The sequence below is a fragment of the Equus quagga genome, chromosome 1 (assembly GCF_021613505.1).
Source record: "Equus quagga isolate Etosha38 chromosome 1, UCLA_HA_Equagga_1.0, whole genome shotgun sequence".
Lineage (NCBI taxonomy): Eukaryota > Metazoa > Chordata > Mammalia > Perissodactyla > Equidae > Equus > Equus quagga.
This window is the reverse complement of record NC_060267.1, coordinates 59,213,037-59,228,062: the sequence shown is the minus strand read 5'-3', so window position 1 is coordinate 59,228,062 and position 15,026 is coordinate 59,213,037. Positions and strand designations below refer to the sequence as shown.

General features: G+C 50.4%; 2 protein-coding genes across 6 annotated transcripts in view; one reads left to right on the top strand and one right to left on the bottom strand.

The window, feature by feature from the left end:
* Positions 1–1,449: 1,449 nt before the first annotated feature.
* Positions 1,450–4,598, top strand: FAM166B (family with sequence similarity 166 member B). Its single transcript, XM_046670882.1, is given in 6 exon segments — positions 1,450–2,796; positions 3,182–3,408; positions 3,487–3,707; positions 3,918–3,969; positions 4,045–4,242; positions 4,508–4,598. Coding segments are annotated over 6 exon segments (843 nt in total). The 5' UTR covers positions 1,450–2,740; the 3' UTR covers positions 4,597–4,598.
* A 132-nt stretch (positions 4,599–4,730) lies between these two features.
* Positions 4,731–15,026, bottom strand: part of RUSC2 (RUN and SH3 domain containing 2) — a 60,405-nt gene continuing 50,109 nt past the window's right edge. For 2 of the 5 annotated variants that reach the window (XM_046670859.1, XM_046670851.1), the window contains exons 3-12: positions 10,228–10,857; positions 9,801–9,986; positions 9,508–9,648; positions 8,281–8,357; positions 7,894–8,068; positions 7,698–7,803; positions 6,961–7,007; positions 5,715–6,531; positions 5,483–5,620; positions 4,732–5,399 (exon numbers count right to left, since the gene is read on the bottom strand). In XM_046670859.1, coding sequence (XP_046526815.1) covers positions 5,198–5,399; positions 5,483–5,620; positions 5,715–6,531; positions 6,961–7,007; positions 7,698–7,803; positions 7,894–8,068; positions 8,281–8,357; positions 9,508–9,648; positions 9,801–9,986; positions 10,228–10,857 — 2,519 coding nt within the window. In that variant the 3' untranslated portion in view covers positions 4,732–5,197. Of the gene's footprint in view, positions 5,400–5,482; positions 5,621–5,714; positions 6,532–6,960; positions 7,008–7,697; positions 7,804–7,893; positions 8,069–8,280; positions 8,358–9,507; positions 9,649–9,800; positions 9,987–10,227; positions 10,858–15,026 lie in introns of all 5 variants that reach the window. The other 3 variants (XM_046670869.1, XM_046670843.1, XM_046670875.1) reach the window with 3 other exon arrangements.

The following is a 15,026-nucleotide window of genomic DNA, read 5'->3' as shown; positions in this document are numbered from 1 at the left end:
CACTCTAGGTAATTCTGAAGCACATCCCTGCTTAAGAAATGACTGTTGTAGAGATGGTGGGAAGAGGGGTACAGAGATTTGCTAAGGCATATGCACACCGAAGCTATGAGAGGGAACTCAGTGGCAGATAAATCCATTTGGGAAAGGGAGGGGGAGGGATGAGGGCAAGGGAGAGAAGGAAGGAGGGAGGGAGTGTGGAGGAGAGAGAGAGAGACTGAGGACATGTGCAGAAAGAAACCATGGCCCTGGGGAGAAAAGAGGGAAAATAACTGCCTTGGCTCCTGTTAGATCTCAGGGTCTCAGTTCCAGCTTCCATGAGGCCTGGCTATGCAGCAGGCTGTGTGTTCTTTCTGTGGACACGCATGGAATCTAACTCATCCTCAGGCAGGGGTTCTTCCTCTCACTCTTGGCCCTGTTCCTGTACTTGGGCCAGCAAAAGCAGACAGTAGCTTCTTGTGACAAAAACAGCTCCCACTGGAATGCTTATTTAATAATATTGACAGTTTATTAGGTGCCAATAACTATTCTGTTTTACATGTACCATTTAAGTTAATTCTTACAGTATTACCATTCTCATTTTATAGATGAGGGAAAAAGAGAGACAGAGAGGTTTACTAACTTGCTCGAGGTTACAGCTAGTAAGTGATGGAACCAGATTCAAGCCTATGTCCTTAGTCATGACGCCAGTGTGCACTTGAGGCTAAAAACTGCCTCTGAATTTGATTGAATTCTCATTTGTTATTTATTTCTAAATGATGATGTGTAATCACACTTCTTTTCTTTGTCCTAACAGTTATTTAAGAGGGCATTTAAAAAATGTCTAAGTGTTGGTTTTTTGTTTGGTTAACTTAATTTTTTTTTCATTTACAGGTTTACTGTGTTTGTGTGAGAAAACGTGGCTTATTTGTGCTTGTTGGGATTTTTGAGATTCTTCTTTGTGGCCTATTATAAGGTCACTTGTTTTTGTTTAAATCTCCATTGTGGTGTTTATTTTATTCTCTCTCTGCACTTGTCTTTAAAATTTTAAAATCACTGAGGTCAAGAATTACAGCTTACTCATCTATTCATTGACCAGAAGGTATTTGCCTAGCAGAGATGTTTAAAAAAAGTGGACTGAATAAATTAATATCGATCTTTGTGGATTTGGAGAATGTTACACATGTAAAAAGGCCAGAAAGAGACTGTGCGGTTTCCTTTGCTGGGATCCATCCTCTGTGCTCAGACCAGCCATATCCAGATAGATTGCCCTGTTTTCAGGACAACTTACAGTTGAATAAGGCTTATTTGGAGCTGTATCCTAGGAGGAAAATGCACATTTTTTAAAAAAAAAGATTGGCACCTGAGCTAACAACTGTTGCCAATCTCTTTTTTTTTTTCTCCCCAAAGCCCCCCAGTACATCGCTGTAGATTCTAGTTGTGAGTGCCTCTAGTTGTGCTATGTGGGACACTGCCTCAGCGTGGCCTCATGAGTGGTGCCATGTCCGTGCCCAGGATCTGAACCAGGAAAAGCCTGGGCCGCCAACGCAGAGCGCTTGAACCCAACCACTTGGCTATGGGGCTGGCCCCGAAAATGCACATTACCCTCATATCTCCTTTCCTTCAACTCCCACAGTAAGAAAACCCATATCCCCTGAATTTACTAACCATCCATTGATCTCCATACTTGTTAGAAGCTTAGAGACAGTATTAGACAGCAGAGAAGGAAATTAAGTTTCAGTAGCTATGTGCCAGGTGCTGGGGTTCTTTCACACACACTATCCGACTTTATCCTTGACAGCACCTTGCTAGGTTAGGTTATTTTAACCTTCATGGTAGAGTTGAGGAGTTCAGGTTCAGAAGAAGTTAAGTCACCTGGCTCAGAGAAGGTAAGGTTGGCTCAAACTATTAGGAGCCCATGACTGCCTGACCTCATGCTCTGCTCTTTCCTCTACCCGACCATTCCAGCTCCTTGGTTTTTACTGTTACAAAACACATTTCCATACATCACTTTGAGCCTCACAACAGTAGCAGAGTGAGCAGTAGTATCCTCATTTTATAAATGAGGATAGTGGGGTTCAGAAATACTAAATGACTTGCCCAAAGTGACACGGAGCTTAGCTTTTCTGACTCCATCATGGTGTACATTCTGCCACGGTCAAGTTTGCCTAGCAGAGCATGGCATATTTGTTAAATGGATGATGATCCAAATTATAGTAGGAATCCAAAAAATAATTCCTGAAATAAACTTAATGTCACTGTCTAGAGGTCTCTAGGTTTTTTATTCTCCATCACCTCCCTTCTAGGCTCTGGGCTCCCCTCAGAGACTCTCTTTTCCCAGGAACTGCATCACCTTCAAACAAGACTCAGAGGAGAAGCCACATTTCCAAAGGCAGGTGCTGAGATGGGGGCTTAAGAAGAAGGGTCATCTTTTGAGAGAGAGCTGAATGACTTAACAGTTTTTGTTCTCCCACCTCCCACCTTAGGGCTTCCTTAGGTCCTGCTGTGAGGAGGTTGTACTCAGCCTCTTCCCTGCTCCCAGGTGGCAGGACTGTGTTCTGGAGTAGACAGACTAGCGAGCCTCTGCTCTCCTGTTCTGCTCCAGGTGGCCTTGGCAGTCGTCTCACTAGCGCCCCCCTCCTTGCTCCTTCCTAGGCCCCGCCTCCTGCCTCTGGCTCGGCCCTGTAGCCCTGGACACAGTACACACAGCGCAGAGCCATCGGCTCAAAGGCAAACAAAACGAACTGCCTGGGTTCCCGGGACTATGGCCAGCACCTTCACACTGGGGCTGAACCCTCAGCACCCTCATCATATCCCGGGGTAAAACTTCTTACCCAGAGCATACCCCTGCTTCCTTCTGAGGATAGGGGTAGAGGGATAGGAGTTGTGTCCCCTAGACCTCTGGGCCAAGAGGACATAGTGGTTTGGGAGGCCCAGGGCTGGGGTATCAATGGTGTTGGACGGAAAAGCAAAGGAAAAGTGGTAGCTGGGCTTGCCACAAAGCTCTGTGTTGTCTTCTCCATGGTAACAGGGTAACAGCAGAGGGGAAGGGTAAAACCCAGAAAGAGAACTGAGAAATGCCTCCTCCAAATATATACACAGCTGAGTCCAGAAAAGATTAGGGCTTCAAAGATCTCTGCTTCTGCCTCTTGGGATGGTGGGGCAGAGGGATTCTGGAGGTGACTGGGTGAGTCCTGTGCTACAGGTACACTGGACACTGCCCACTATTTCGGTTCAGCATGGGCCAGGCCTATGGTCAGATTACTGGTCATCTACTTCGGGGCTCTCCTGGCCTAGCCTGGCCCCCTGCCCATTGCACACTTCTGCCTCCCATTTGACCTCCAAGATCTCCCGAGGTTCCCAGGAGAAGAAGCCTGCGTGTCAGGCATGGGCACGAAAGGCTCAGCTCTAGCATGATCCCTGGGTACACAGGTGTGAACAGGTGCCCCCAATCCCAGAACATGTGTCCCAAACACTAACAGAAATCTTCCTCATCCCCTGCCCACCCAGGATTTGTACCCCAGGCACAGTTCATTTTTGCCAAGAACTGCAGCCAGGTGTGGGCTGAGGCTCTGCATCATTTTACTCAGTGGCATGGGGGACAAGGGAGTCAAGAGCAGCTGCCAAAGGAGGCTAAGGGAGAAAAAGACATGGGGAAAGACCAAGAGCCAACACTGGAGCCAGAGCTGGAGGCCAAGGAGGAGCCACAGCTGGGAGAGAAGGTAGAACAAGTGAGACCAAGAAAGCTGAGGGGTCTGCAGTGGGGTGGGAGTAGGGAGCCTTACATCTGTGTGGCCAGGCCTGGGGATGGCCATGAGTAGCTTGGCTGTGGGTACGGGGGACATGGAGTTGACTGCCAGCTCCACCTCCCTGGGAGCTTGTGTTAGGGCACAAGGGCTGAATTTGAAAGCCCTATTTCTTCTCTCCACTCCCCTCACAAGGCTTCCCCCTACTCCATGGATGACAGAGATCCTCGCAAGTTCTTCATGTCAGGTGAGAGGAGGTGGGTAATGACCAAAGGTGTGGGGAGGCCCCCAGGAGGTCCTGACTCAGTATCCCATCCCCCAGGCTTCACTGGTTATGTGCCCCATGCCTGCTTCCTCTTCGGCTCCAGCTTTCCTGTGCTTACCAACCAGGCACTGCAGGAATTTGGACAGATGTACTCATGGGGCAGACCTCAGAAGGATCCCAAACATCTCCTCCCACTTTCCATGACTTTCCCTCAGAACCTGGGCCTTTTACCTAACTATGGGGGCTCTGTGCCAAGTAAAGGATAGTCCCAGAGGGAGGCTTTGGGGACTGGAATATCATGGAGGGGGATGGGGGGACGTGGTTTGGGGGGTTGGAACTAATAGGTAAGGGGAAACCTCGGATCATGTGGTTGAGCTTTATCATTGGGCAGAAAAGGAAACTGAGGCAGCTCACAGTGGGGAGTCAGGACCAGATTTTGGAGGGTCTGGACAACTGGCTGAGAAATAAATGGCTTTTCCGTGCCACTAGTTTCAAGTGACAGACTCTCTGGGTCACACAGGGTGTAAGTTCCAGTTTGGCCACACATCTTGGCATCTCACCCATGATGCTCTGGGCCTCAGCACCCTCCAGAGGCAGCTCCTGGTGTAGGTACCTGGACTTCAAGTTCTTTCTTCCCTTTTCATCCTGTCCCAGCCATCCTTTTGGAAGGAAGAGAGATGGGCCAGAGGGTAGTGGGAGCCACAAAGAGAAAATGGTTTGGAGGCTGAGCACCTTTTTTATTAATAGGTGTAATAAATAAATAAATAAAATACATAAACAGAAGCCTGGGCTCCTCCTCCCTCTTCTGATCACCAGGTACTGGCCACAGCCTATTTACAGCTGGGGGCTTAGGGATCTGGCCCCAATACTGTTACCCCTCCTCCTCACCACCTGGCCTAGGGAACCCTGCAAATGGGCTTCTGGTCACCTCCCTCCATACAGACGTACTTGTCTGTACCCATGGAAGGGCTGGCCCAGATGGGCTGGGGAAATCCTGGCAGCCCAGTGCTGTGTCCCTTCCCTCCTTTCCTGGGTGGAGATCTGGACGAGGTCACTGGGACAATTAAGGGGGAGTAATTAATACTGAGCACAGGCATATGTGGCCCCCAGCTCTCAGTCTACTCTCAGTAGCCAAGCCAGAGGGAAGGGCTCTCAGGCTCTGAGTCTGGGGGTTATGAGGGTCCCCGAGGCCACCAGCATGCACAGGGCCTCAGTTTTGGCTGCTTCCGGGTGTTGGACTTGAAGTTGGGGTCAATGTCACGTAGGCCAGAGGCACCAGGCCCATGTCAGTGCCACGGCTGCAATGCAGCCAGTCTCCTTTGGCTGGCCCCAGCACCCGTAGGATATCTCCCTTGTGGAAGCTCAGCTGTCCAGGGCCTGTGGCCAGATGGTGGCACAGTGCCGTCACCTTGCTGGGGAAACAACAAATGAATGTCAGAGAAACCCCACCCAAAGCCAAACGCAGCCCCTAATCCTTCTGTCCCCCAGGACTCACCATGGAGGCTTGGAGGGCAGGGCTGGAGGGTGTGGCTCCTGCAGGCTCTCCCTGGGCTCTGGCTCCCGGCGGGCACCCACTGTCTGCACCACTAGTTGGAACATGGACTTGTCCAGGCTCAGCCAGTCTGAGGGTAGCCTAGGGGAGAGCAGCCAGGGCCCTGGCTCTGTCTGTGTCCTGGCTTAGATCAGGTGCCCCACTCCCTCCATCTACACTACGGGCTGCCTCTTACCTGTTTGTGGGCCGGGCTTCCCGCTGAACCTTTCGGGACCCAAAAAGGTGTCCCCACTTGATGCCCCCAGGTGAAGGCTCAGAGGTTCCTTCCTCATTTTCTGCTGGGGGAGCAGTCGACCCCTCCCTCTCCCGACTGCGTCTCAGCTCGGCCAGCACAGAATCAGGGGGGCTTCCCATCCAGAAGGGCCAGGCCCTGCCCAGAGTCTCCTCAGGGGCAGGGCAGGCCTCAGCTCCCTCCACAACTCCCTCTCGGGGGGGTGGCCCCCTGCCTCCGGCTCCTTTCTTTTTCTCACTGCTGCTGCCACTGCTGCTATTGCTGCCACCTCGGGGAAACCTAGAACCCTCAGTGGAGCCATCGATGTAGACCTGGGAGCTCTGCATGAGCTGGTACCACCAGCCAGCCTGCCCACCTTGGGCCCACCTGCCACGCCCTGAGCCCCCAGCTGCCTCTGCCATCTCTTCTGTCTCCTCTTCTTCCTCTTCATCTTCTCCACCTTCTGGGGCACCCACACCCTTCACCCGCTCCCCATGGGCTGCCCTGTCCATGTCTCCAGGGCCCTCCTGGCCCCGGGCCTGGGCCAACTGCAGCGTTGAGTGGGCGGATAGCAGCAGGTCCTGGGACACCCGCAGCAGCTCCTTGTGCTGCCGCTGCTGCTGCCCACTTTGCAGCAGCCGGTGCTGGAAGAGCAAGTCGAGGCTGAAGGGCAGCAGGGCCAGGGGCTGTAGCAGCAGCAGCAGCTCCTCAAAGAGGCCGGGGCACACGGTATGTGCTGCGCTCAGGAAGCCCCATGGCTGGTAGTGGGTCTGGATGATATCTGGGGGAGAAAGAGAGAGGGACTGACCCACAAAGAGAGGCAGAGCCTAGCCTAGGGTGGGCCTGTGAAAGCCAGCCTGGGCAAAGCCACCAGCTGTGGAGTGTGCCACTTACAAGTACAACAGCGTAAATGATGCCTCCTGAAGTTGTGCGGAGCATAAACTCCACATCTTTAAGTGGAGGCCCCGAGTGGAGGAGAGAGGTGTTGGGATTCCTGGCCACCCTGACTTCCAGATTGCCTGACTCCAAGGCTCTAACACAAGCAGAAGCAGGGGAGGACTGGGTAAAAGCCTAAGCTTTGAGAATGAAAGCTTGTGTTGTTCCCCTCCCCACCTCTAGCATCTGAAAAGACAGCTCTGCCTCCCTCTTTTGATCATCTGAGGTCTGGCTTATGCTGAGCTGCAAGAGAGAGCAGGGTTCTGGGCATTACCTTCGTGGTTATAGAGGTGATTAAACCAGAACTCCAGGGACCGGATGCTGTAGGGAGATAGGAGGAGAGTTGAGTCTTGTGTGGATATAGCCAGATGATAAGGTACAAGGGAGACAGACCTAGGGCAGGGGTATAAGTGAACACCTCCTTTCTACGGCAGGGATGCTACCCGTTTCATTTCATGTAATAAAGTTCTAGAAAGTCAGTGGGGATGTAGGAAGGGGGTGAACATTTGATTCATAAGCCAATCACTTCCTCCTAGAATGGAGTTGGCCTGCAAAAGACCCGAGAAGTCAGGGCAGCTACTGAAGGAGAGTACAGGGTAGCTCAGGAAATGACCTGAGCCCATACTTGAGAAAGAAGAATACTGTGATGTGGGTCCCAAGGTGGACTTAGGGTCAAGCAAGATTTGGAAGCAGTGCTGGAATTGAGAGGATCAGGGTTTGCAATATCCGGAGAAACTGAGAACCAGATTAATTTTCAAATAAACCAGGTTATGGATTTATAAAAGCAGAAGACCATGTTGATGATCACTGCCAGAGGGTCGTGGGTGTGGTGGGAAACCAAGGACCTACTGAGAGAAGCTGTAGTTAGGTAGGGAGAAAGTGAGGCTGGGCCCTGGCTACAGATCCCACAGATCCCCTTTTTGTCTCAGTCTAGGGAGTTGTTTCCTTATAGCTGGCAGAGCCCAGGGGAGGGGCCAGTGGTTTGCAGATCTTGCTGTTCCACACACTCACTTGAGCAGGCCGAGGATGAAGGCGTTGAAGCGCATGGTATGACTGGTGAGCTCTGGGAATTGGCTGACTTTGTTGTAGAGGCCATGCAGGACCTTGGTGGATGGGCCTGGGAGGAAGACAGAGTTGGAAGTCACACGCCCAATCTCTGGAACCCTAAATTCAGCCTGGGGTCCCCATCTTGCCACCCAGCACTTACCTAGCTGTGTGGAAGCCTCAACCACACTCCACGGCATGTTCTTCCGTTGCCCAATGATGACATCTAGCACAAAGGCCTTGAGCCCATCCTCCAGCACAGCCCGGACGGCAGGGCACAAGTACTTCAGAACCAGGTGGCCTACATTGGGGCTCACAGAACTATTCCCAAGCTTTGCCTGTGGATGCAGTAGGAAGTACAGGGAATGATTTGAAGCCTGACCTTGGTCCTCTCCGACTCTCTTAGTCACCCTTCATGGTGCTTCTCTTGCGATCCTCATCCCTAAGTATCCAACCCTGAGCTCTAGATACAAGAGAGCAAGGGAAGGTGGTAGCACAGAATAGGTGAGGGTCAGCAAGGTAGAGCTCAGCTCTCCAGTTTCTCACCTACCTTCACCCCAGGATCCCGGCTTGTGCCAAAATGGGCCACAATGAGGTCCACAGCAGTGTTAACAGCTTTCACGAGCCCTGCAAGTGAGAATTAGATGTGACAGGTCCCTAATCAAGTCCCTGGACAACTCAGGTGGGACTGAGCCCTAAGTGGGGAGAGGGAAGGGCTTCCACACTCTCTCTCTGCCCCTGCACATGGGTCTCACCAAGGCACCAGGCCCTGGGCCTTCCTGTTTTTGCCCAGTTCTCAAGCCCCTCCTGTTTTCACCTGTCAGCCTGGACCCACCTCAATGATTCCACTGTCAAGACCTTCGGTGTTCTCATTTCCTTGCCCTCTTATTCCAGTCCTGGGTCAATCTAACTGTCTGTCTTCTCCACTCTGAGAAACCAGGCTATTTGCTGCTGGAGAAAGTCCAGGGCCACTCACATCAGTGACTGACCAGGGCACTTCTCTAATGTGCCTCTACTATGCTCTCAAGTTGCCATGCCAAATCTTTACCATTCTTCTCAAGTCCTTGGTTCTACTCCACACAGAGAACAGAGGCCACTGGTCATGAATTCAACTTCCCTCTCCATCCAAAAGACATAACTATAATATATCTATCCTCCCTCCCGTCTCTCACTCCCTCTATCTTGGAGGAAGGTGGCTGTTCCCCTTCTTGCCCAAAGTTCTTGCTCTCCCTAAGCTTTGAATCTCCCACTCTGCCTCTGCAAGGGACTTGGGCTTCATCCTTCTCCCTTCTCACAGGCTCCTTCCCTTCAGCCCACAATTATGCTCAATTCTTTCCCTACCATCTTTAAACAGCTCTCTGTCTTACTTCAATGGTCCCTTATTTGATAATTGAGTGGTTCCTTGTCAGTCCGTATCTTACTAGGTGTCACCATCATGCTTACCCAAGCTGCTGGGTCCCGTAGTACTTGAACTCCCCCAATTAGAGCACTGGGCACTGATTTATGACATGGCAGTCTCCCTCACCATCCTTAGCTCCCTGAGGGAAGAGACTGAAGCCTGATTCTCAAGCATCTGATAAATGACCCTGGCCCCCTCGCACATACAACACATAGGACAAAGACTTTCTACCTCTCGCCCCAATGCCTGTACTCTAAGTCCTCCTAGCACTTGGAGTTCTCAGACAGGGAACTATTCTGGAGGGCTAGAAGGTAGGGCAACAGGCACAAATAGGTAGTGACAACAGAATTCCTGGCCTGAGCTGGGGGCAATATTCACCTTTTTTCTGAAGCAGGTCAATGGAAATGGCCTCTGAGTTGCCATCTGGGGATAGACAAAACTCAGCTGGAGGCTTCTCGGTCAAGGAAAAGGGGTCTTGGAAGTCAGGGCAGGTCAGTGGTAATGGCTTCACTACTTGACCTTGAAAGAAGAGAAAAATCAGTCCCAAGCAACTCTCTTTCCAAGAGTTGCAGCTCAGTTCTGTGCCTCATACCCTGAAGCAGTTCCTTCTCTACCCCTTCCCAGCTATGGCAGAGCCTGCCCTGGGTGTACTGGGGACCTGGCCCACAAACCATTCAGCCGGCAGTTCAGATGGCCAGCAGCACTGAGGGAGCCAGGAAACTCAAAGATGGGGTTCCTTCGGGCCAGCCGAGCTTCCTGTGGCCTTCGGTCTAGGCTCCCTGACAAGCCAGGCGGCCCTAGTGGGTTCTTCCTCCTGTACTCCCGCCACTTGAGTGCTTGAGGGGATAGGTGGTTGGCTGAAAGCAGAACAGATTAGCAGAAGAGACAGGCAAGAGTTAGTAGGAGACAGCATTTCATATCTACCCAGTGGGCCCATATAAAACATGAGGGCTGGGAGTGTGGGGATATTAACCACAGATGCTGGGGAAGGAGATGCAAACATTATAACCTCTGGCCCCAGGCTGGAGTATAAAAAGCCAATCAAAGGGGAGACAGAAGTACTTGGGGTCATGCCGGGGTGGGCAGTGAAGTTCATACCGTTACTGGGCCTGGAGGCCATGCTGCCCTCACCACCTCCCCGGGCCAGGCTCTCTGCTCGGCTGAAGCCAGATCTCCAGGAGCCCAGAGGAGGCAGGCTTCCTGTTCCATGGAGTCGGTACTCAGCCAAGGTCAGTATCTTCTGATCCTCCTTTGGTGGCTGCTGGGAGGTAGCAGGCCGGACAGCAGGAGGACAGGAGTGGCTCCATGGGGGTGGGCTTTCTGTGGCTGTGGCCTGCTCTGGGGGAGGGGAGCACGAAGTGGAAGGAGAAGAGTCGGTGCTGGGCCCAAAGGGGCCAGCACTCCGAATGGGGGAGTAGCTGCCCAGGGGTGATGGCCGTGAGGTTTCTGGCTCAGGCCCAGCTTTCCCGGCCCCTTTGTTGGCGGATGCTTGTGACTCCCCTGAAGGAGCTGGGGCTGGGACTTGAGCAGTGGGGGCAGCCAGTGGGGCAGGCTGCTGTGCACGGCTGCAGCCCGAGAGGCTGTAGAGTTGGGAAAGGCTGTGGAGGGCCCGGGCCTTGGCCAACTGCTTGGGGAAGTGGTGCTGGAACACGAAAGGCTGGATGGGCAGCGTTGTTGGCCTCTGCTCCTTGCTGTAGCGAAGGACTGGTCGGCTCTCAGCACCACCCCCTGTGGCAATAGGGATGGAGAAGGAATCAGACAGACACTGAAACCCACATGAGAGGAAGCAAAGAAGCAGACAGGAGCTGATGCTCACTGTGGAAAGGGGAACGGATGGGCAGGAACTGGGGTGTAGGACTTGAACGGGGTAGGGGTAATCCAAGTTTGTGGAATGTGACACTGCTCCCCCTTCTTTTGTAAAACTTTTCCTATTGTTTTCGTGATACTGAACTGTCTTGTATACTCCCTTCATTTTCTTGACTTCAAAGGTAGGTGTATCTTAAGGCTGCTTTTTTTTTTTTAAAGTTTTTTTTCATTTTTCTCCCAAAGCCCCCGGTACATAGTTGTATATTTTTAGTTGTGGGTCCTTCTAGTTGTGGCATGTCCACACCCAGGATTCGAACTGGTGAAACCCTAGGCCACCGAAGCAGAGTGCCGAACTTAACCACTGGGCCACGGGGACAGCCCTAAGGCTTAATTCTTATATCTCACTTTACACTTTATTCCTGGCACTGTTCAAGTTCAACATGCGTACAGATGACTCCTGAACGCACAGCTTTAGTCTGACCTTCCTCTTGATCTCTAGATCACTGTGCTTTATGGTTCTGCTTTCACTTAAAATTTGCTCTTTAAGAACAGTTAGCTTTTCTCTTTTCTCCTTATGACTTCCATTTCTGTCAATGGCAGAACCACCATTTTCTTTGTGTCTAAGGCCTAAAGACTTGGAGCCAGTCCCAGATTTTCAGTCAAGATCATCGTCCCTTGTCTCCTCTCAAGCCAGCAGATTTCATTCTTGAGAGAATCTAACCATAATAAAATATTTCTTTACTTGCAGCCAGAATCAGCCTCCTGTCCACCCACTCCCATTCTTTTATGATCCTGGCATTGGAGCGTCAGAGTCCATCCACATCAGCTCCCTCTACAGAGAGGTGTGTTCCCCAAGACTAATCCTCTCCTGGTCTTTCAGCCAGTCTCTAGGTCAGTGTCCCGCCAAACACAGGGCACAGAACTAAACACAAAACTCCAGGACACTGCACAGTAGCACTGCCTGTGTATGGGCTGTGCTTCTGATACAACATGTGCACACTGTAAACATTTGAGTGAACACAAGGTGGCGCGAGAAGCATCCACACCACCTGAACCCCCAGTGTGGCTCACTAGCACAACTCTGGCTCAGCAAGTCCGTGAGGCAGGCATTAATATCCTTACTTGACAGATCAGGGTATTGGAAATCTAGAGAGATTAAGTCCTTTGCCCAAGGTCACACAGCTAGGAAGTGGCAGAGCTAGAATTCTGCCTAAGCCACAGTCCGACTATTGTTCTCTGCACTACCTTGTATTGCATGTGAAATGGTTATAAGGCCAGGTTTTCCTATCCCTCATCTTTTCCCATTTATTTACTTCAGTGAGTCTTAAGTGGACAGTGACAACCCTATCAGGGAGGTGTTTCAGAATCACTCCCAGGGGCATTTTCAAACTATGTGCTCCTGTCACCCCCAGTCAGTGCTTAGAGAGCCCCCTCTGTCATTCTCCCTTGCTCAGAATGCTCCAGCTGTACTTCCTTCTGTCCTTAAACATGCTAAGTTCATTAATATCTCAGGGCCTTTTGCACCTGCTGTTCCTTCTGCCCCCAATCATCTCATCATTCAGGCTTCAGCTCAAACATCACCTCCTCAGTAAGACCTTCTCTGACCATCCCAGCCCCTCTGGCAAGTCACACTCCTATCTCATTACCCTCTTTTATTTTCTCTTTGGCATTTTTTTCACTATCAGAAATTATTTTATTTGTTTATTATCTATTACTCCTCATAAGGGCTCCAGAAAAGCAGAGTTTTTTCTCATTGCTTTATCCCCAGTGCCTAGAACAGAGCCTGGTACATGGTAGGTACTGAATGAAGATTTGTTAAATGAACTGTCACCCCTGGTTCAGGCTAGTTTCATTGCATCCAGAATCTTCTTACATAAATCAGCTTGCTTCCTAAAATACCAATTTTATTTGATCCCATGTGGCCGCTATTGCACACAGAATAAAGTCTAATCTTCTCAGCTAGGTAGGTGTCCGTACCTGCCACAAATTAGACTGCTCGCTCCTCAAACTTCCACACCTGCCATCCTTTTTGACATCACTCTTCCCACCCCATCCCCATCTTTAAGCATATTGCTTTTCCTGCTGGCAATGTCTTCCTCCTTCCCACTTACTTAAACGTAAGATTTCAAGACTGAGCTGGCCCTCCCAACCACAGCTTTATTATACTCCCTATATCAAGTATGTTTGAATTAGACTGTTTATTTGCACTCTTTTTAAAATCCTCCCTGTTAAGTTCCCAGGATATGGTTTGAGGCAGAGGAATAAGATCAGGGAAGAAGGGGATCCTATTGTGGGGAGTAGGTCTCTGTTCTATTCTCAGGGAACACAGAGAAGAAATTCTCACTTTTCTATGTGAGAGCCCTTAAAAAAAACCTGGAGACAGACCACATTCGCCCAAGTCTGCTCTTCTGTAGGTGACATGGCCCCAGTCCTTCAGTTCCTTCTTAACATGGAGTGCCCAGAACTTCCAGGTGAGCACTGACTGGTTCAGAGGAGTGGGGGACTATCAACTCCTCCCTTCTGGAGGCTATGAATTAATCCAGTGGGGGCTGGCCCCACGGCCGAGTGGTTAAGTTCAAGCACTCTGGTCCAGCAGCCTGGAGTTCACAAGTTAGGATCCTGGGCGCGGACCTACATACTGCTTATCAAGCCATTCCATGGCGGCATCCTACATAGAAGAACTAGAATGACCTACGACTAGGATATACAACTATGTGCTGGGGCTTTGGGGAGAAAAAAAAAATCCAGTCATTTTGACTTTTTGGAAGCCCTTCCAAACTGCTGACTCATTCTGAGTTTGCAATCAATTAAATATCCCAAATCAACTCAAGTACAGCTTATATATCACACTTCACTCTGGTCTCTGCTTTATTAGTTTTGTTCTTTCCACATTTGGTAATCCTTGATTCTGCTGCTCAGGATCTCAAAGAGATCTCAGCTTCTTTTGTCATTCGTGAATTCACTGAATTGTCACTCATTTTTCATTAAAAAAAAGTTGTACAGAATCAAGAGAAGAGCCCTGTGGTAGGTCACTGGAGACTTATGGAACAGAACAGCATCTTGATATGAAAAGTCTTATCTGATAGAAAAGATACTTTTAATGCCTCTCCTCCACCTCTGACCAGGACTGTCCTTGCCCTCAGATTGTCAGCCACAGCATCCCCTGCACCTAGATATACCCAGCAGACACTGCAATTGAAGAAGAGGGGGTTCCAAAGGACTCTGGCCAATCTCTGCTGTTTCTTGACCCCCCTTTTCCTTAGAAACCTCCCTTCCACCTCCTACCCCAGAGCAGCTCCACTGTGTATGTTTAGGAGTGTGAAGTCTTCTGATGGGCTATGACCTCCCTAACAGCAGAGACAATACCATTTATGGTTTTTTAAGCCCTTTCCCTTGAGAAGCCAACAGACCCAACCTAAGGCTACAGCACAGCAAATTCCCCTTTAGTACCCTTTCCTCCCAAATCCTTTTGCAATCTGGCTTCTGCCCTTACTACTCCCACATGTTGCTCTTGGATTCTTCAGCCTTAGGCTTAGTGACTTCTCTTCAGAACTCATTTGTGGAACCTAATTCTTTTCTTTTTCTTTTTTTTTTTTGAGGAAGATTAGCCCTGAGCTAACTGCTGCCAATCCTCCTCTTTTTGCTGAGGAAGACTGGCCCTGAGCTAACATCCGTGCCCATCTTCTTCTAGTTTATATGTGGGACGCCTACCACAGCATGGCTTGCCAAGCGGTGCCATGTCTGCACCCAGGACCCGAACTGGTGAACCCCAGGCCGCCGAAGCGGAATGTGAGAACTTAACCGCTGCGCCACCGGGTCAGCCCCAAGAACCTAATGCTTTTTGAAACTTTCTCCTCCTTTGGTTCCTGTGACTTCTCTCTCTCCTGGTTTTTCTTTTAGTTTCCTGACTAATTTCTTCTCAGTCTCCTTTGAGGGTTGCTCTGCTCACCCTTAAATCACCATATCCCCAGGGCTCTGTCCTTGTTTCCCTTATAACTTCACACATTCTCCCTGGATGCTCTGAGCCACTCATAGCTTCAACTACCACTCTTATTACAATGACTCTCTGATCATGGTGGCCTCCTGACCTC